General features: G+C 36.5%; 3 protein-coding genes across 3 annotated transcripts; all 3 read right to left on the bottom strand.

Annotated features, from left to right (window-relative positions):
- Window positions 1–58: 58 nt before the first annotated feature.
- Window positions 59–6,752, bottom strand: LOC110752765 (ABC transporter A family member 2-like). Its single transcript, XM_021953491.2, has 16 exons — window positions 6,089–6,752; window positions 4,730–4,961; window positions 4,462–4,631; window positions 4,146–4,331; window positions 3,918–4,013; window positions 3,637–3,837; window positions 3,376–3,535; window positions 3,066–3,292; window positions 2,702–2,819; window positions 2,533–2,609; window positions 2,294–2,383; window positions 1,933–2,076; window positions 1,309–1,614; window positions 1,145–1,225; window positions 641–817; window positions 59–518 (listed from the first exon to the last, which is right to left on the bottom strand). The coding sequence occupies exons 1-16, from the start codon at window positions 6,455–6,457 to the stop codon at window positions 252–254; spliced, it is 2,901 nt and encodes a 966-aa protein (XP_021809183.1). The 5' UTR covers window positions 6,458–6,752; the 3' UTR covers window positions 59–251.
- A 3,117-nt stretch (window positions 6,753–9,869) lies between these two features.
- On the bottom strand, window positions 9,870–12,028 carry LOC110752778 (uncharacterized). The gene is made up of 5 exons (XM_088253975.1): window positions 11,242–12,028; window positions 10,783–10,952; window positions 10,467–10,652; window positions 10,242–10,337; window positions 9,870–10,161 (listed from the first exon to the last, which is right to left on the bottom strand). The coding sequence occupies exon 1, from the start codon at window positions 12,015–12,017 to the stop codon at window positions 11,244–11,246; it is 774 nt and encodes a 257-aa protein (XP_088110101.1). The 5' UTR covers window positions 12,018–12,028; the 3' UTR covers window positions 9,870–10,161; window positions 10,242–10,337; window positions 10,467–10,652; window positions 10,783–10,952; window positions 11,242–11,243.
- LOC110752744 (uncharacterized) lies at window positions 12,010–13,073 on the bottom strand. Its single transcript, XM_088253976.1, has one exon. It carries the CDS (start codon window positions 13,071–13,073, stop codon window positions 12,027–12,029), a length of 1,047 nt encoding a protein of 348 aa, XP_088110102.1. The 3' UTR covers window positions 12,010–12,026.
- Window positions 13,074–21,721: the final 8,648 nt, after the last annotated feature.

Below are 21,721 nucleotides of genomic sequence, written 5' to 3'. Positions count from 1 at the left end.
TAAGGGCTGCTTCTAGATTTTGAAATTTTCTTAATATAATTGGGGTACTGGCCTATACTTCAAGAACAAAACATACATAAAGAAACAAGCAATGAAGTAGTGTGTGTAACAAGATTCTCAATAAATTACAAACTTCTGTAAAATTTCTGAATAGATTATTTAAGGAACTATAAGTGGCTATGTGCTTCCAGTGGGGTACTCAGTAAATGTACAAAAGTTATGTACCTCTGGTATCTTAATAACTAACAGTGTCAATGAGGACTTGTGCTACTGATTTGATTGGGGTGAATGACAATTCCATGAACCGGTCGTGACCGGCCTATCGAGTTTCTGCGCGAGGTTGCAGCTGAAGAAGGCATTGGTTCAACATTAGGAGGTATTGGAGTTTCAGGTGAGTGGCCAGATATGCAGAGGGCACCGGAATCATCTTGCTCCCAGTAAACTTCTACCATAATCCCTCTTGGATTCTCTGCAGATTCTGTACCTGGAATCCCCACAAACCTAGCTCCGACTGGTATCTGCATAATCATTGAGATACAATAAGAGAAAAACAAGAAAACATGAAATCACACGTGATTTTATTGCCATTGCTTATGTATCTCACTACAGAATGATATAAAGAGAAAGGAATTGAGCTTACCTCGACTGAGGCTCCGGATGTTAAAGTGAGAGTGACCAACCTCCCCTCAGCTGTGGCAGTTTCTAGCTCTGCCTGCTTTGCAATATTCAAGAAAACTTCTTCTAGAGTTGTAAGACCAAGTTGGATGTCTGATATACCGAATTCACTTTGTCCGTCTTGTAGCTCCGCAAAAAAATTCTGCAGAAGATTTACAAAATATATGAAAACACGTATACCATCTTGGCAATTACATGTGTCCTCCAAGCTAACGAAACCAAAAACATAAGCTGCATTACACGATTTTATTATCAAATAATCAAATATATTGGTTTCAACATAACATCTTCCTTCTCCCGCAAATAGAGAGTAACATGAGAGTTTTCAAATTCATTTTATTAGCCACAACCTACGAGAATTAGACATTGTGCCATCCTTCTTCCATCAAGTTTCAGTATAAAAACAACTGTAATTACCTTGAAAAGAAAAAGTTGCTATAACAGATATACTAGAAAGTGAAATGATTACCTTCAAAAGCCCCTCTCTGTCGTGAGGAATAACAAAAGTCAGAAAGGATTTGTTCTCTTCTTTTGGTAAAACATCCAAATGCTGTCAAAACATTTCCCATGTTAGAAATTAACCTTTGTATGCATTAAAAAAAAATGTTTAAATCACTTTCGAAATTATCATACATGTTTAAAGAACTGCTTCACTGCCTCATGGTGAGGTGTAGCAACTGCATCACTGTTTGGAGGACTTTGTCCATTGGTGCTTCCAGTGAAGCTAACATTAGCAATAAAACCAGTCCCAAACCGTGACTTCAGCCTGATTGAAGTTCCAATGCAACGGAGCCTACCCTTTGCCATTATTCCAATCCTGTCACTTAAAATGTCAGCTTCTTCCATTGAGTGAGTGGTTAGGACAATTGCCCGCCCTTTTTTGGCATCCTCTATGATGTCCCATACATGTCTTCTAGTTATTGGATCCATACCAGTTGTCTGCAGATCATAAACTAAAACACATAAACAGAGCGTCTAGATTTACTCTCTTGTTGGCATAGGCTGATTATTGGTCATTTAGTTCAATGGCTGATTTGTAGCTTAAATTAAGTTCTGATTATTAGGCATGTAGCTGAATTTGAGGCTTATTGTCTGATTAGCTTAATTCAAGGCTAATCTTCATAGAGATTTATGTCTTGGTGTCCCATATAAGCACCCATGTTATTCTTCATAAGTAATGCAACATAATGATCTTCCTCATATTTTAATAAATTTTATTTTAATACGAATACAGGGAAAAGTTTATAATTTCCATACCGGTTCATCCAAGATGACTAACTTTGGATCACCAATAAGGGCTATTGCAAAACTCAGGCGACGTTTCATTCCTCCACTGTAACTCCCAGCTCTCATTTTGGCTGCCTCAGTGAGCCTCACCTCTGCCAAGGACTTCTTAGCAACCTACATTTGAGAAGGAGCATTCATCTTATACATGAACAAACAGTTTTTCTGCTTGCTTGAGCTCATAAAGCATGGGGACAAAAATGAAAGATTATAATCCCAGAGTTCAAACATTTGCAAAGTAGAAAGCATGCAGGAAATTTTCTGCCCTATCATCAGTGGTATACAACCAGTGATAGGGACGAATTACTCCTTGAATAATTAGCATAGCACATACTGATTTGATTGAAGCTGGGGATAGGCCTTTAATACTAGCGAACAGGTGGAGGTGCTCTTGCCCAGACAATGCATCCCACAGAATGTCAAACTGTGAACATAGGCAACATATGGACAAGTTAACTCTAAATTTATCAATGAGTTGAAGCATCATGATGACAACTACGTAACTTGCATACACTTGAAGTACAGACATTCATATACATGCTCATATGTGTGTAGGGAGGGAGAGCAGATCACCTGCGGACAAACTCCAATCATTTTTCTAATTTTTGCCATGCCAACAGAGCTTCGGGCAGAATATCCATAAATCAATGCTGTTATCAAGACAGTTCACAATTTATCATATCCATACTGATTTCATCAGAGAATTTTTTATTCATGAACTCAAAAATAATGATACTATTACCATCTCCGCCAGTCACCGGTGTGATGCCAGTCAGACAATTAATGGCCGTGGTTTTCCCAGCTCCATTGGGTCCAAGTAAACAAAATAACTGATCCTTGGAAAAGTTCACCCATAAACCCTGAAGGTTGTTCAAAAGAAATCCATTGTTATTATTAATTAAAAAAAAACCCGAACATATATGCTGTGTCTGCATTATACTTTTTGTCTCAAGTGTTATAATATTAATGACAGCTGATGAAAATCATGAAATATCAATCATTTTAGCTTAAAGGGGTATTCCTCTAGGAAGCTAAGTGATTGAAGGAGAAGTCCTTTTAATCTCTCAACTTTCACTGAGAACTAAAAGTCAGAAAAGGTTCTTTACCTTGAGGGCATGGTAAGGTGAAGTCCTCTTGCATCTACAGCAACCAATATTTGTGGTCCCAGGATATGTCTTTACAAGGCCACGTATCTGAACTGCAATGTTCGGATCGATTATGCCTTCCCTAGTTTGTTGTTTTACAATGTTCTCCTCTTCAAGGACATCTTCATCATCTGGAGTAAGTTGCTCCTGTGGTGGAACTGAACCTATGCAACTGCAAATGCCACCCTCTATGAAAAAGAGGAAAAAAAGCATCAAGTAATATCCAACAAGGGAAACTCACACGCAATCTGCATTCCAGTCTTATTTTTACCTTCTACTTTGTTTCCACCTTTCCCTATCCAGTACCCAGGCTTCAAAAAGTAAAACACTGATTTTCTCACACCAGATACGTTTGGGATGATATTATCGAAGTAGATAGCCAATACAAACCAGAGGAAGAATGTGGCCACCAGCCATATACAAATGTCATTCTATCAAAGTTCAAATCAGAATATTATAATTACGAACTAATCAAAAGGACTAATAACCTATCGTAAATGTTTTGAGTTTGAGGATCAATGTGTTTACATACAATTGTTATAACACAGTCATCATCATTTGGTGCACACTTTGTTCTTCTACTCCAGCTAACCCCAATATCTTGAGGAGTGGATGTTGCACCAGCGAGTATCTGTAGAGCTTTGGCAAGAAGATTAGGTGGGAATAATGACCAGAGGCTTCGAAAGGGACTGGAGATGCTATCAGAATAGGGAAATCCAAATGCTGTAACAAGCTGCAATGACAAAATGGATTCTGTTAGTACCATTGAACCAACAATTCCTAATATATAAATCTTGAACTGAGGAATCTTGCCTGGGTCATAAAACCAACAATAAATATGGAGAAACCCACAGTTGTGGATGAAGATGACTTGCTTATGAAGGCCGACAACATAAAGGCAAAACCTAGCTGGCATGAAATGTTAGAGAGGAAGGATCAGAGGTTATGAATAAAACCAAGAGGCTTATTTAAAAACATAAATCAGAAAGAATTAGAATGAATTAAAAAAAGTAATCGCAAACTTGCAAGAAGAAGTCTTACCATATTGAGTTGGAAAAGAAAGAAGACAAGGAACAAGACCGCAAAATTGTTCTTTAGGAAAAAATCAAACTGAAACATCATTCCGAAAAGAACGATGAAAAGTGATGAGAGTAGTGTAATGATTCCCTCCCATGTGAGCCATGAGAACCAGTACGCAGTATCATAAAGACCCATCATTGTCATTGCCTGCTTGGCGAAACAAATAAAACACCAGATAATTAATTGATTCTGCAAAAGAACAGCAAGGCTAGTAATAGTAATAGCCATTTAACTGGACAGTGTTATGCATTAACTTAAAGCTGCTTAAAGCCATCACCTGTCGAAGCTTTAGTTCTTTCTCTGTGATCAAAGAAGTCATTTGAAACACAAAACCAAACATGGCAGTTGCAAGAAAAAAGGTTGGTCCTACTGTATCCAATGCAGAGAAAAGCTCCATTGCAGGGTGTGCAAATTCCTTGAACGCAACAACCCAGCTAAAATTTGGAACTGAACAAGTCATTATATGAGAGCTAAGGTCAGGGTGGTAATCATGCAAGTAAACTTTCTGCAAGTAACACAGGACTTTAAGAAACAAAGCCTAATACCTCCAATCAGAGACCGAGCAATTTCACGCTCTGCAGCAATCTGAAGCGGAATTTGAAATTTGAAAGTAGGATCTTCATATTGCCCTCGTTTTGCAACAGGAGTAGAATTAGTCTGTATGCCATAGCTAATAACAGTGGCGTTTCTTTCCATAAAATGCAACGCTCCTGGGCAATACATTGGATTACTATACAGCCATGCATCCACTTCAGCTGTTGTTCTAAACGATTTGACCTGCAGAAATAAAAGGCACGACAAGAGTTATTACATGATATTTGTTATTCAGACTTTCTCACACCCAATTGTGATTTCCCTTTCCCAAGCCCCATTTCCCATGAACCAAAAGCACCCTAACAGTAACAAACAATGCAAAAGAAAGAAACTTAATGCAACTCAGTGAACCAACCTATTTAAGTGAAGCATAAATAAATGAGATTTAACATTTTGAATTTTTTCTCCCCCTTCCCCCCTTTTAGCCTCAATTTTTCAACAACCAAACCCCAAAATTTTGATTCTCAATGATGGTAACAATTCAATCTTAAGATATCAAATGTCACCACCATATTCGAAATATAAACAAAAATTCATAACTGAATATGAATATAATCAAGACTTCTTAGTTTTAATGAGGTTTTGTTGCATCTATGCTTATGCTTGAAAGTTAATCAGGTCCAAAGGTCATACCGGACAAGGTTTCTAAGGCATTTTTGCATTGTTTAGTCTTAAAAGGTTATCAGGTCAAAAGGGCGTATCATTTATCTTTGTTGGGGTTTTACATGGAGGCTTGAGTAATCAACAGCCCTGCACTAGGTGGCATTGGCTTTTCATTCTTACATGTGCATCAAGTAAAGCATATATCCTCTAAAATCTGAAAAGCCAATGCCAGCAATTTGTCATCACCCAGATCCCTCATATCCCAAGCTCAGGCAACACAATACCATCACCAAAATCAGTATTATGCATGCTACATATATACTTAAATGAGCTAACAATAAAACTGCTGGAGAGAAAACAATCAGATTGATGCTGTAGCAAAATCAATTTGCAGAGTCAGAATCAAATTCAAGCCCAAAGTGGAACAGTTTATTTTCAAGTAACTGGAAATGGGCCGTGTGCCCTTGGTAAAAAATTCTAAGCCTATGGTAAAAATAAACAAATTATATGCCTTTAGTCTAAATCCAACGAAGACCACATTGCTGACGTGGCTAACTAATGCGGACGGTTATCATTTCCCCAAGTAAAACAAACAAAACAGAATCAAAAGAAAAAGAAAAACGGCCCCGAACACTTTCTCCCCCATTTTCTCGACAACCAAACACAACACCAAGCTCTACACAGCAATAATCCAAATCCCTCCTTACCTTGCTCGCAGGAATGGGCCTGCCGGGATTATTATCCATGATAGCACTGACGATTCTCTGAATCCTAGCGCTCCCATCTCCGCTCCACACGAAGTCAAAGCACGGCGTTTTGATGTAGTACTTGTCCTCGCACGGCGGGATCGGCAGCGAAACCAGAGATGGAGGATCGGTGACGCTCTTGTACGACGTGGACGACGCGTTTCGAGCCTCGATCGCTTTCTGGATGCAGAAGATGAGGAAGATGAAGATGAAGGACGAGAAGAGCTGGAGAAATGTAGCCCTCTTGTTCCGCCATGAGAGCAGGAGGTTCTTCCTGAACAGAGCCTTGAATTGCTGGTGCAGCAGCGGAAAACCGCTGCGTAATGCCATGGCTTCTCTGAGCTTTTGCTGTGGACTTTTGAATTGAGAGTTTGTGTGGGGGGATTGGGGGAAGCTTTATGCTTTATACTGATTTTCAGTGGACTGGTTCAGTTCTGTTTCAGAGGGCGCGGTTTTACGCGTTGAGTTTTGGCAGGTGATGATGAATTCCCAAATTAGCCTTGGGTTTAGGTGGAATTTACGGATTTACCACTGAGCTTCGCTTGTTTTAGGACAAGAAGGTTCGTCTCCACGAGGGACGGCCGGAGACTTTCTGCCAAATGTTGTGAGATTGTTTGGTGTTTGGTCAAAGGCGCCTGAGAAATGTTGGTGATATTTCGCGCTGTTTTTTTATTATTAATATTATTATCTTATTTTGTTCAAAATTGACTTTTTGTGTTTTTTTGGGTAAATTATTTGACCTTTCGTGTTGGTTTATGTGCGGAATAGGTCATTAACCCCTTGGGTGATCAAATGGATTTTTTTAAAATTATATATATATATATGAGTGATGAAATGTTTAAGTGAAAAAAAAAATTTATTTAAAAAAAATGAAAATACAAAAAATATTATTGGATTTTTCTTTTTGTTATCAATAAGTTTGGGATTTCAAATTTAGGATTTTTTTTTTTTTTTTGGTCTGAATCACGAGGTGGTCCTGGATGGGCCCCAACTATGAGTGGCACCTTTAAGCCTTAACCATAACCCAGACTAATCCCCGCTCACACCGGGTCGGTCCATAAGGGGTAAAGTGCTGGGCAAAGTGGTGACTCCGTACAAGAGTAGGGATCGAACCCCTGACCTCTTTTAAGAAATGAGAGTGCCGAACCACTCACACCAACCACCTTGGTTAAATTTAGGACATCTTTCAATGTTGGAAAGAGAAATACAATTAGACCAAGAGTTAGTTGGCGAAAATTTTAAATCATTTTGCGTAATGAACCTTGTATTACAAAATGTTTTACGAATTGATTAGTTAATTCCATTTGTATTGCAAATGAAATTAGGAGCTTTGTTCAATTCACTCTACCATTCTTGAGGGCAGAAGTGTCATTGTAAAATTCATAACGGTAGACGAGACGACGCTATGTGATGTACACAAGTCTTACGTGGAGCACAGAAACCAGTTACTTGGAACTTAAGTAATAATGATTCAAAGTATATTATTACTGAAATGACTCTTTACTCCTTACCATTTAAAAGTATATAATTTTATTAACACTGTGATCAATTGTGGGCGAGAAGAGATTTGAATTCCAAACAATATGGTTCATAGCCACATGCTCTAATCCTCGGACTCAACACGGTCTCTACTACATCAAGAGTAACCTACGTAAAATAAAATAAAGAATTTTTCCAGTTCTCATGTTGAGAGAAATTAGTGTTAAAATGAAATTTAATGGTTAATATAAAAAAAGTTATGTGATTTAAAACAAATTATCTCAAAGACTTTTATTATTTTTTGGAAGGTCAACCTATTGAATGGAGAAATTATAGAATACTATGGTAATACGGTTATGTGGTACATTTTGTACACGTGTTATAATATAGGTGGACGATAGGGTTTATTTTTCCTCATTTTAGGGAATAATATTTATAAATATCTACTTATATTATAATATGTGTACAAAATGTATCACTTGATTGTACTGTCGTAGTATTCTATAATCTCTCCATCGAATGACGTAGTTTAACCATTGTGTGTATATGTGATTCTTTGACCAATCTTTAGTTCTTCTCATCTTTGAACTTGAATTTGAATGCAGTGTTCATTTAAGTAAGGTTTCCATTGTGTGCATATGTGATTATTTAATTGATATCTATTTCGAATGAACTTTAAAATTCACAAAGATACAATTTTTTTTAAGATCGACATGAGCCACAGGACATCCCATTTGACCGCACGAAGCTCCAAGGCAAATGCTTGGTTCAGAGATCTCTCTTAAACTAGACATTTTTTGGCTAATCAATTGAGTCTGAAGAAGCAGGTGGATGCCTACATTAATTAATTAATTAAAAGTGCAAATAAAGATACAATTGTTCGTTTCTCTATAAGTCAAATCACTTGTTTTTATTTTTTCAGTTTTATTTTTTTTAAAATTTTTTTCTCAGAACTATGTCATATAATACTTTATTCCTTAGAACATCTCTTAAATTATAGGCAAACTTTTTAGGCAAATTTGTACTTTGGTGACTTTTGTGGCACTTTAGCTTTAACATTTGCCTTATCAAAAGTTTGTTCATCCAAGAAATTAGACAAATGATCAAGACATTTATTAATTTTTTATATTTTTAATAATTGAAAATTTTATTATATGGATGAATGTCCAATATATATATATAGTTTCAATTGAGGGACACACTTATAGGCCCCATTATGCACTGTATTTCAATAATCCGAACGCCTAGTTTTTAGATATTTCCTCAAAGATCATATCTGCAAAAAAAATACTTGAATCTAAAACCATTTTACCACATAATTAGATGGTTGTTATTATAGTTTTTTTCTTGAAGCACCGTGTTCGTATATTTTGTTGATTCCAATTATCAATGATTTTCAATTTGTAAGGATGATCTATGAATGAAGATTTGAATAATAGACTGTTTGGATCGTTGAAAAAAAAAAATTCGTATGGGACCCTAAAGGGTGTCCCTCAATAAAAGAGGACTCTATATATATAGAGAGCTTCCATTGAGGGACACCCTCCCTTATAGGGCCCACTCCGTATTATATTTCACTAATCCAAACCATTTATTATATATATATATATATATATATATATATATATATATTATTTTCTCATCCAGATGTCCGCACATTATTACCGTGTAGATGCCATTATAAATAGGAAAGAAAATAGGGAGATGTAGTAGAAAATACATGATATTTATATGATAATAACATCCGGACGTCCACATAATAGTATTTCTTTATATATATATATATATATATATATATATAAAGAAATATAACCTTGCCAAACCCATGAGGGCGATATTGCCTTGCTTGTTGCCTCATCCATTGGGGAGGGAGACTATTTTGTTGAGGCCAGGCAAGACCCATATATGTTAAAATTAATTTGGCACAATTCTGCGTGCTTGGGCATCCCTCTCTGTCTTGGGCTGTTGATTCTCTTGTTTTTTTTTTTGCCCGTTTATTTTGCTGTGTATTTGTTGGGGAGCTTCTATAATGAGGGTTTATAGTGAGGAGGCTATTTGAGGAGGCCTATCTCACCATCAAAAGGGGTGTGGACCCCCCAATGCACCCCCCCATGTACTTTGTTTTTAGTTGTTGATGGTGAGATTTCACCTCCTCAAATAACCTCCTCACTCATCCTCCTCATTCTAGCCTCTCCAGTATTTGTTGGACCTTGTGTATTATTTGGTCTCCGAATGGTTGTAATATGTATTGTGGAACTGGGCATATATATAAAACTTTTTTTTGGTTTTGGTGTCCAAAGGACTAATAACCTATCATAAATGTTTTGAGTTTGAGGATCAATGTGTTTACATACAATTGTTATAGCACAGTCATCATCATTAGTGCACACTTTTGTTCTTCTACTCCAGTTAACCCCAATATCTAGAGGATTGGATGTTACACCAGCGAGTATCTGCAGAGCTTTGGCAAGAAGATTAGGTGGGAATAATGACCAGAGGATTCGATAGGTTCTGGAGATGCTATCAGAATAGGGAAATCCAAATGCTGTAACAAGCTGCAATGACAAAATGGATTCTGTTAGCACCATTGAACCAACAATCCCTAATATATAAATCTTGAACTGAGGAATCTTGCCTGGGTCATAAAACCAACAATAAATATGGAGAAACCCACAGTTGTGGATGGAGATGACTTGCTTATGAAGGCTGACAACATAAAGGCAAAACCAAGCTGGCATGAAATGTTAGGGAGGAAGGATCAGAGGTTATGAACTTATGATAAAACCAAGAGGCTTGTTGAAAAACATAAATCAGAATGAATTAAAACAAGTAATTGCAAATTTGCAAGAAAAAGTCTTACCATATTGAGTTGGAAAAGAAAGAAGACAAGGAACAAGACCAGAAAATTGTTCTTAAGGAAAAAATCAAACTGAAACATCATTCTGAAGAGAACGATGAAAAGTGATGAGAGAAGTGTTATGATTCCCTCCCATGTGAGCCATGAGAACCAGTATGCAGAATCATAAAGACCCATCATTGTCATTGCCTGCTTGGCGAAACAAATAAAACACTAGATAATTAATTGATTCTGCAAAATAACAGCGAGGCTAGTAATAGTTAAAGCCATTTAACTGAACAGTGTTATGCATTAACTTAAAGCTGCTTAAAGCCATCACCTGTTGAAGCTTTAGTTCTTTCTCTGTGATTAAAGAAGTCATTTGAAACACAAAACCAAACATGGCAGTTGCAAGAAATAAGGTTGGTCCTACTGTATCCAATGCAGAGAAAAGCTCCATTGCAGGGTGTGCAAATTCCTTGAACGCAACAACCCAGCTAAAATTTGGAACTGAACAAGTTATTATAAGAGAGCTAAGGTCAGGGTGATAATCATGCAAGTAAACTTTCTGCAAGTAACACAGGACTATAAGAATATAATCAAGACTTGTTAGTTTTAATGAGGTTTTGTTGTATCTATGCTTATGCTTAAAAGTTAATCAGGTCCAAAGGTCATATCAGACAAGGTTCCTCATCAACAATCATTCAGACCAAAAGTTCAGTGAAATCATCTGGCAGTTTCAATGTTTAATGTGATAGTCCGAAGAAGATGTGTTTCAAGTTTTGAAGAGGCAAGTTACCTTCATAATTCTCTTTTTATCAATGGCAACAATGCTGGATCCACTTTATCTTTACACAATAAATCAACTATCAATTCTGTAGTTGATGCATCTGCAGAGAAACCCCTTTCCACCATTTGTTGAATAAGTCCCATCGACCTTACTGTCTCATTGTTATTGATGAACCCTCGAATAATTATGTTATAGGTCCAACCATCTGGAGCACAACCTTTCTCTTCCATTTCGGTTAGCAGCTTTTCTGCATCACTTGTCAGGCCCCCAATACAGAGTCCACTAATCATGATGTTATATGTCCTCACATTTGGTTGAAGTCCTTTTGATGGTAACCCACGAAAGAGAACCCTTGCAGATTCAATTTTCCCAGCTATGCACAAACCCTCGATAAGAATAGTGTAAATCACAATATTTACATCCAACTTCTTGCCTTCCATCTCTCTAAACAATTGGATTGCTGTAGAAAGTTGTCGGTTTTTACACAGGCCATCCAGTAGAATAGCATAAGTTTGAACATTTGGAAGTTGGCCACAAGCTTGCATCTTAGAGAACAGCTGTTGTGCATCACGTATTTTGCCCATTTTGCAACAACCGTCCACAACAGTATTATAAGTAACGGTATCTGGAACAAGCCCTTTATGAGACATTTCCCCAAGAAGCATCATGGCCTCATCCATCATCTTATGCTTACAAAATCCGTTTATCAATATGTTATAACTAAAAGCATCAACCATGGAGCCCTTGCTAAGCATTAGTTCAAAAACCTTTTTCGCTTTGTCCATTCTTCCTCGCTAACAGTAACCATCCATTAGTGAATTGTACGTAACCGTATTAGGTTCAATATCTCTTTGAATCATTATTTCAACCACACCTTCTGCTTCCACGACCATCCCCTCCTTACAAAGTGTGTCTACCAAGACACTGAATGTGTGCATATTTGGATAGATATTTTTACTAACCATTTCATTCAACAACCTTGTAGCTTCTTTCCACTCGCCTAATTTGCAAACTCCATGAATCAAGGATGTATAGGTAATGACATTCGGGGCAATACCATTGCACATCATTTCTGAGAAGAGGTTGAATGCATCATCAACTAGTGCATCCTTACAAAGACTGTCGATGATTGTGCTATAGACAACTAGGCCAGGCTTGCAAGCTCCTTCCTCCATCTTCCTAAGCAACTGAATAGCAGCACTGTTGTTACCTTTCATGCAAAAGCCCTTTACTAGTGTGCCATAAGTAACCACATCAGGCTGACAATTACCTCCCACAATCATTTTGTTGAAAATTCCTGCCGCCTCCGCCACACTATTCTTGAGAAGAAAGCCGTTGATTAGAGTGGTGAAGGTAGAGACTTTTGGTTTAAGACCAAGTTTGAAGAAATTTCCCAAGACAGATAAACTAAACCCCATTTGGTTCAAATGGCAATGGCAATTAATGAGAATGTTTAGAGTATAACCATCAGGTTCAATTCCCGACATACCCATTTGGTTGTACAAAGATATGACGGCCGAATAATGTTTCAATTTCGCAAGTTGAATCAAGATTTGATTGAAAGGGGCAACAGAAGGCAGAGGACGCATTTGAAGCATTCTATCGAACACATTGAAAGCATCCCCAAGATTAGTGATATTGGGTAAGTCTCTCACTAGCTGCTTGAGTTGGGTGCTTCTAGATTTGATTGGTTTAGAAGGTTGAGAATGAAAGAAAGCAAAGTAATTGTTGAGGAAAACAACAAGAGTGGAGTTAGAGTGAAGACAAGGCATACCTCTCCAGCTCCAGCAAGAAGAAGAAGAAGCCGCAGCAGCAGTTGTAGATTTGATTATCTTCAGCATCGCTCCAACTGGTTTCCTTGAGAAAGCTCAAGTCTGTGTTACCATGAATTCGACAAACACTTACTTTCTCTAAAGTTCTAAACTTCGATAAGAAATTCCTCCGTTTCGTTTAGTTTTTGGCCGTATGATATATCATGAGCCTTTTTTTTTTTTCCTCCTAGTCCTACCGACCACGAAATGGTTTGGTTTTTGGTCTGAATGGCGCGAGAATTTATTTATTTTGTGGAGTTTATATTGGTTTTGATAGAAGAGAGCGGACTTTATTTTTTTGTTTTGAAAGGAGAGAGAAAGACTTTTGGTTTTGCTGTTTTGCACTCATTTTACAATGATTGGGATGTAAAACAAAGTTTGTTTAATTTTTTAATTATACCCATATTAAATTAAATTAAAAAAAAAATACTTTTAATAATATATGGCTTATTTATGTACATGCCCCCTGTGATTTCAAACTTGTCTCAGATTACCACCCGTGTTTCGAAACGTCTCAAAATACCCCCCATACTTTTAAAAACAGTCTCAAGTTACCCGTTCCGTCAATATTATAGACGTTCCGTTATGAGCGTTGGGCCCCACTTCGTTTTAGTCGCTTAACATTGGAGAAAAAAGGTTTTCGAGTTTCAGAAAAGGGGGAAAAGGGTATTTGGGTGAGAAGGGGAGATTTAGAGAAGAAGGCTTGGGCTTTTGCAAAATTTGAGGTGGGGTTCGAATTTTGGAGAATCTGGAGAAGAAATCACGGGTTCATAAAACTCTGAGGTGGAGTTCGAAATTGGGAGATTCTTGAGTAGAATATTAGGGTTTATGAATTTCTGAGTGGAGTTCGGATTTGGGAAAGGGGGAAGGGGTAGCAAGATTTGGGAGAAAAGGGGGAAGGGGGATTTTAGATTTGGAGGTTCAGCTGGTTCTTCTCTGTGTGAATACTGACTGAATTGAAGACGAGATGGAAAGAGGAGAAGCAAGGCATGCCCAATGGTGTCATTGTGGGAAGTTAGCACCGATGAAGACTTTGTGGACCCCTTCAAACCCAGGATGGAGATTTCTAGTCTGGCCAAAGTCAAAGGTAAGAATGTTTAAGATCAAATTTTCAGTCATTGTTTTGGGCATCACAAATTGATAGAGTTGTTATTGATGAAATTTTCAGTCATTGATCAAATGGTTTAGGGTTTCAGTCATTGTTCTTGGTTGATACAGGGAAGTGGTGAAAAAGGATGTAGCTTTTTCAGTGGTTTGATGCAGAAATGTGTGAGCATTCAAAGTCTTTGATACCTGGTTTGCTGAGGAAGATTGATAGGGTGGAGAAGGAAAATGTAAAGATTCGAGCAAAGTCAAAAATATTGTGGGCTGCTATGTTGCTTTCCTGGTTGGTGGTGTTTGCCATGAAGATGAATTAGGAGGAATTAGGAGGAATTAAGAGTAATATGTTTGGTAATTTGGTGGGTGTAATGTGATGGAGAAGCAGTAGTTCAGTGGGCAATGTAATTTGAGAACAAATGCTAATGTAATGTAGCAGTAGTTTAGTTGGTGTAATGTAATGTAATTTGGTGGGAAAACAATGTAATTTGTTTTGAGTTTTATCAGTAAGCATTAGTTCATTTCTATTTGTTTAGAGTTTGCATCATTAGTTCTTTGATCTGTGATATGAATGTAAACTTGTTTAGAGGTTACAAATGGTGACATACTGATAAGCATCAAACCAAAAACAGGTTACTCATAAGCATATCTTGTTCATTGGATACCAAAAACAGGTTACAAAAACAAGTTACTCATAAGCATATCTTGTTCATGCCATATCAAATGGTTACATCTCAATACCTGATCAATATAAGCACAACAGCAAAACAGGTTCCAACCATCACATTACATATCAAATGGTCAATTACATCTAAGTACTTGACTCAAAAACCTTGATAGACATGAAAGCCTAATAAAACCAACCATCACAGACATCAATAATCCCACAAACCAACAACCTAATTGCAACGATAATCAAACCATTAAAGTCTTACAAAAGTAACTAATTGCAGAATGTATAATGCAAACCATTCAAAAAGAGTTTATCCTAATTCAAAAACAAGTTGCAAAAGTTCAACATCATCACATCTAAGGATGAAAAAAAGGATCTTTGACAAAATGGCTCCTCTGTTGATCTTTCATCCTCCTCCTACGTTGCTGTTGATGAGCACAAAATTAATACAAGTTTTATCCTTAAATTTATATTTGTTAGTATTTTCTTTTGTATTATGTAAATCTATTAGAGTATTTGTATTGGTGATTTCCAATCTTTGTTTTTGTATTTAATGAGTGGTTGTTTGTAGATATTAATTGTCTTCCACCAATGGCATGAGAAGGAGGAGAAATAGGCAATGTGTTGCAAAAAGAGAGAAGAACTCAAGTTGGATTTGATGACTTTGCCTTTTACAGCTCATGCTGTACAGTCCATTTGCAGGCCTGAAAACAGAATTCTCCCATGCTCAAATGAATAAATATCCTTCATGAAATTTGTTCATTAAGATGTCGACTAACACATATCCAAAACTTGGAGCAATTGGATAAAAACTCAATCCACAGGCTGTCACACACCAAGACAGGTTCTAGAAGACAGCTTGCACATGCAGCTGGAATGAAAGGGACTTCATGCTTCTATAAATAGGCAGCAACTCAAGAGGGTGGAGAGGATAATTTCAAGAGTGATACACGGCAGAAGGAAGGAAAGAAAGGAAGAGAGAAAGAGAGAGAAAGAGTGAGGAAGAAAGAGAACAATGATGGAAAGGAAAGAACCAAGAGCTAATAACTCTTTTAAACTTGTTCTTCCTTTCCTAGTTCTCATGTAAATTATGTATTTTAGTTTCTTTGTTTTGTTTTAAATATTAATTATGTCTATTTAAATTACTTAACTAAGGTTGGATGAAACACCATTATTAAATAGAATTCTAGTTTTTATTTTCAATTCTCAAATATTGTGGTGTTCAATGATTATAATTTTCACTTCACATGATTAATAGATTAATCTTCTTTTCACCACTTCTATCATGTATTGTGACATATAACATGTATTTGTGGTAGTTAAGAGTTTGGATTAATCTATTAATTCATCCTTGGTTTATATTTTTAGTTTACAAATTTCTTTGATATTTTGTTATTCAAATAAACTTTTTCACATAGGATGCTTAGGAAACTTTGATCCTTTGTAGTTAAATAATTTTGTTTACATTTTATGCTTAGAATTTGTACTTATGAAGGGAAGGAGAATTTACTTATGATATAAATTACAAGCTTAATTGATAAATCTTGAGAAAGCAGTAGATTGATTTCTAGATTGCTACTCCATGGGAATTGAAAGATAAATAATTAGGATCTTATGGAATGATGGTGTGGATTCCAATACCTTAGTTATTTTTCTTATAAGTTTAAATCTTAATTTCAGTTTATTGTCATTTCCATATTTGTTTTATGCTTTATTTAATTTTCTTTATCAACAAACAAATCACCATTTGAATCAACTAGGTTGGCAATGAAATTAACTTGGGTATAATTGGTTTTCTATCTTTACACGCAATCCCTTGGGTACGATCTCGCTCTTACACGCTTATGCTATATTCGATTCGTGCGCTTGCGAGTTTATAAATTTTAAAACACCTCTTTTGAGGAACAACAAGTTTTTGGCGCCGTTGCCGGGGATTGCAACGGAAAACTAATCAAATTCTGGTTAATTAAATTCTTCCACTAGTTATAATTTAGTTTTGTAATATATATAAAACTTTAAAAATTAAAAAAAACGAAATTTTAAAATTTTAAAAAAAAAATTTAGATTTTTTTTCAATTATCTTGTTTCTATTGTAATATATATTAAACTTTTATTAAAAAAAAAAATTTAAAAAAAAAAAACGAAATTAATTTTTAAAAAATTTTAAAAAAAAAAGAAAAAAGAAAATGTTAATTCTCTTGTTTATATTGTAATATCATTGTGTATTAATTTTTCACTTCTTTGTTTCAGTTATATAATCAAAGCTTCTTTTGGTGCAGCCTTGGACTTGGAAGAAGTTTTATATTTTATTTTATTTTATTTTAAGAAAGTTCATTTCTTTTTCTTTATGTCAATTTGTGTGCTTATTGCTTGAACTTTATGTGCTTGTTTGTACAGGTATCAATAAAAAAGGAAAAGAAGACAACTCTAATCATAAGGAGGAGAAGTATGAAGTAGTAGGAGAAGTCGCGACCTCCAAATGCATCCATGCTCGACCTAATCGCTTCAAGAGGGAGCATTCCAATCCTTTCTCTTTTCTTGTTTTGTTATTGTTATTATTATTTTATTATTATTATTATTATTATTTTAAACATTTTTTATTTTTTTTTTATTAAAAAAAAAAAAAAAATTTTTTTTTTCATATGAGCTGACTTTTGGTAACTTCAGTGAGTGTCTTCGTCAATACAGTGTCTAGGAGTTCTATAGGCGACACCTTCGGTGTTTAAGAAGTTTGGGTTTTAAGCGGGACCATTGTGACCCCTCCAACCTTCCCGGATCCCCTGGCTGTGTTTTCTGAGGCCCTTAACTGGTCATCCGTGAGTTGCTTGTATATTTGTGTGTTTTTAAAATAAGTTAATTTTTTTTTTACGTAGTATTAGTTTTTTTTTTTTACTGAGTGTTAAAAAATATATATATATATATATATAATTTTTGCTTATTTATTTGTGTGGTTATTTTTTTTTTTAATTTTTTTTTTCTTCATGAGTGATTTTTTTTTTCTTTTCGTGTTTGTATAGATTTTAGTTTTCTTTTTGGGTCTTTATTTATTTTTTCTTGGATTTTTTTTATTTATTTATTATTTTTGTCTTTTATTCTGCAATGGATAAATACCAAGGGATTGGCACGCATATTTTCCAGGTATTATCTTTCTATATCATTTACCCTCTTATTTCATACATTTGCTATGCTTTTATTTTGAAACATTAAGGACAATGTTTGATTTAGGTTCGGGGGTAAGGTTTAGAAGTTTTGTTTTGTTATTTATTTATTTTTAAGATAATTCCGAATTTCTTGTTTCTCTTTGTTTTTATTACTGTAATTCTTTCTTTCTTTTACTTGTTTATGTATTTAATTTGTTGTTAAGTTTGGGAAGTAGATTGCTTCAAGATTGCACACTTAGAAATTTGGCTCAAAAACTTATTCATTTCATAAACATGTGATTACATACACAAATGTGAAAATGCATACATAAATTTCTCAATCACATGTTTGTTTCCAGATTCTGAGCCACCTGAGGCATCATGCTAATTGCCTCTATTTGCTCTTACTTGTAGAACCTGCAAAAGTTCGACATGATCATTATTTCTCTTCTGCAGTGCTTCTACATTCTGGTTGGCACAGTAGAGCCGTTTCTGCAAATCCGCCACCAGAGCTTTCAAGGAGGCCACCTCCTCACTCAGTGCTGAACACTCCCGCGTCCTCGCCAGTAGGCGCAAGCCCAGATTTGTGGCCGAGACCGCTTGGAGCGCGGTAAAAGTGTGGGACTCATCCACTGCCACATTGTCAGACCTGTGTGCTATATGCCAATGATCTGCCAGTGTGAGCTTGCTGCCAATCATGCCTCCCAGCAGCACTGCTCTGTTCGGCCTTGCCTCAGCACAGTTCGGTATTGCCTCAGCAAAATTTGAGGCCGTGCCGTGATGATATGTAGAGTTTGGGAAGACAGGGTTTGAAGGAGCCCTTATCTGCGCATTCGGAGGTGCAAGGGACAATTCAAGGTTGAGATCATCAAGGTGAGCGCATGAGGATGCCATTGCTTTGTTTCTGAATTATTTGATGGTTTTTCTTGAGTTAGCAGGAAGAAATGAAGGGTACTCCAACACTTAACCAATGCACGGTTTAAATAGACATCTACTGATGAGGGAGCCGACATCCACTTCGGATCTCCAGATTGCTATCCAGCCGTTGCCCTTTTTTCTCGGATCCTTACGCTTCACGAGGATTTTGCGGTCGCATGCATTTAGAAGGGAGCATTTCTACTTTCACTTTACTTTTCTTTTTACCTCCGTGTTTTCTGGTGTTTTATGTTTTTGCCCGTTACTTTCATTTTCTGGTGCTTTGTGTTTTGCTTTGTTTTATTTTAAGTTTGGGAAGTGTGTTTTCCCTTTCGGCTGTCATCTTTGTTTTATTTTAAGTTTGGGCAGTGTGCTTACTCTTTCTTTTGCAACTTAATTTCTTTTATTTCTGAAAAAAAAAAAAAAAAAGTGAAACAAAATGAAAATGAAAAATACAGGGGAAGGGCGAAACAAACAAGCACACTAATAAAACATTAGAAATTATTTTTTCACAGTGCTTGGTGTCTCGACCATAGGAGATTTGAGTTTGGCCCCCTGGATGTCCTCTCCAGGGTCTTCACGCACAGCCTCTTGGGGCTCATCACTTGAGCTCCCAAAGATCGCAATCTTCGCTTCAGCAAAACTTCTCTCACGATCTGATTGCTTGCGTTTCCCTGGTCGGTCTAGGTCCTCCAGCTGCTTTCGCATGTCTCGAGAGTACAACTCTACCATCTTTGATAGGTTTTTATTCTCGTCCCGCAATACTTCTAGCTGGTGTCGATTCACCTCCACTATCCTTGACCTCTCCCTTTTCAAGCTTTTTATAACACTCTGACAATCTTCAACTATACTTCGCTCCGCCGCCAACTGACCTTTCAGCACCTCTACCTCATGGGACTTCGCAAGTAGGCGATGACCCAAACTTGCGACACATGTTGTACTCTGCACGCTCAGTGCCAGGGAGTCGCTCACGACCCGATTGTCATCCCTTGTGCCCAGCACACGTATATCTTTAGGAGTCACTAGATTTCTCGCAACTCCAACAGCAACATCGTTGTCCAGGAGTATTGAGTCATTTACTGTTACAGGCCCCCGTGCGGAGGCAAAGTAGGGCACCCATACTGGTGCCACTGCTTGGCCCCAAGTCTGAGTTGGTGGAGCTAAGTTAAGATCTAACGAAAATGGATAGGAAGAGGCCATTTTGATTTTTCACTCTCTTTTCTTCTTTCTTTTCTCTTTTGTGTGTTTAGGAGTTTGTGTTTTTCATTTTTTCTCTGCCTTTTATAGACTTAATTTTTTCTAAACCCTAGCCGCTGCGCTTCTGAGTTTCGCGCACCCCTACGGCTTATCTCCATCTGCCGCACCCGTCCCCCAACCCTCTTAACTGCATTTCTGCCTTTCAGCGCTTTCAAGAAATAAAAAGTCGCTGCGCCTTCCTACGAAGCCAATAATTCTGGCTTGGGGGATGTAAAAGCGGCCTCTGCACGCTGACATGTCCCTCACCTCTTTTGGCCCGTGACCTATCAGTAAACGAGACATCCGGCCCCTCTTCTTTCTTTTCAGAAATCTCGTTCCTTGCGCTTCTGACAACGCTTCTTTGTTTTCTTTAATTTTTAATAATAATAATAATAATAAAAGAAGTGTTTGGGCTTTCGTTTGGGTTGGGTTTTCAATTGATTTGAACGTCCTCATGGGCTGGATTTCTGCGTGCGTAGAACTGTTGTTAGGGCTTACTGTTGTATTTAGTTTAGTTTTGTTCCATTTGATTTTGTTTTGTTTTTGCAACTGAGTTGTAGTTTTAATTCTTGTTTGTTCTTTTATTTAATTACTTTAAATCCCTTTCATTTCTTGTTATAACTTTGCTGATGCCTAAATTTTTCAACATTGAGGACAATGTTTATTTCTAAGTTTGGGAAGGGATAGCAAGTCTTATTTTCGTTTCACTTAATTTCTTGCTTTCTTTTAGTTTGTTTTCTTTTCAGTTTTGAGTCATTTTGTTTTCAAGTCACTTTCCGGACACATAAGATGAGATTGTGATGAATGTTTACATGACTTGATTGAAAATGTCTATATATAAAAAATTTATTATTCACGTATTCACTGAATGGCATCGTTCTAGCATGATATGTTTGAACCACTCTATGCACTTGCCATTTGTTTCATAATTCTCTAGTTAAGGGACTTGCATGATCCAAAGAATTGTATCAAGCATGAATTAGACTTGTATAACCATATAATGTGAGCTTTGAGCCTTGTGCTTCATTTCATGAGTGTTATACACATATTCTTATTTTCTTGTCATCCAAGTTGGTGTTTGATCTCATTATTCATTGACTTGGTTGAGCACTTAAAAAAAAACATTCATTCTTGTGCAATTTGATTACGTGACATTTGAGAAATGATATTAAGGCCCTCTTTGAACCGTTTGTGCCTTTCAAACTAACCGTATGCATGCTTAAGCATGATTTTCCATTGTAACCACTTTGAGCCTACATGTAAGCCTTTTCTTTCATTTAACCAATTATTAGTCTTAGCCTTAGCCTGAAAAACAAGAATTTACCTTTCTAAGGAACTCATGAGCTTTAGTTTGGATGTGTTTTTTATGCTAAGTTTGGGAAGAGATATTACATTTTTTTTTTTTAAAAAAAGAAAAAAAAAGAAAGAAGAAGAACTTCACTCAAAGAGTGAAAGAAAAGAGAAAAGTTGTGGTTAAGTGACATTGGATTCAGATTTCGAGTCCAAGTTTCTTTATTGGCTTCAAAAAATAAATTGATGGTTGTTCAAATAGAAGAAAGGAGTGTGAATCAAAATAAATGGAGGCATAAAGCTTTGTGGTCTAAATGATCACGTAA

Source organism: Prunus avium, chromosome 6, assembly GCF_965620075.1.
Source record: "Prunus avium chromosome 6, drPruAviu1.hap1.1, whole genome shotgun sequence".
In the NCBI taxonomy this organism is placed as follows: Eukaryota; Viridiplantae; Streptophyta; class Magnoliopsida; order Rosales; family Rosaceae; genus Prunus; species Prunus avium.
Note: the sequence above shows the minus strand (reverse complement) of the source record. Positions and strands in the feature narration are given on the sequence as shown.

Bases quoted from the DNA above. Each gene is read 5' to 3' on its own strand.
- LOC110752765 (XM_021953491.2), bottom strand. From the start codon at position 6,457: ATGGCATTACGCAGCGGTTTTCCGCTGCTGCACCAGCAATTCAAGGCT. The intron at 4,332-4,461 runs GTGATGGCTTTA...TTCGCCAAGCAG, and splicing joins AAGAACTAAAGCTTCGACAG to GCAATGACAATGATGGGTCT. The intron at 2,610-2,701 runs GTAATAGTATCA...TCTTGATAACAG, and splicing joins ACCGGTGACTGGCGGAGATG to CATTGATTTATGGATATTCT.
- LOC110752778 (XM_088253975.1), bottom strand. From the start codon at position 12,017: ATGGACAAAGCGAAAAAGGTTTTTGAACTAATGCTTAGCAAGGGCTCC.
- LOC110752744 (XM_088253976.1), bottom strand. From the start codon at position 13,073: ATGCTGAAGATAATCAAATCTACAACTGCTGCTGCGGCTTCTTCTTCT.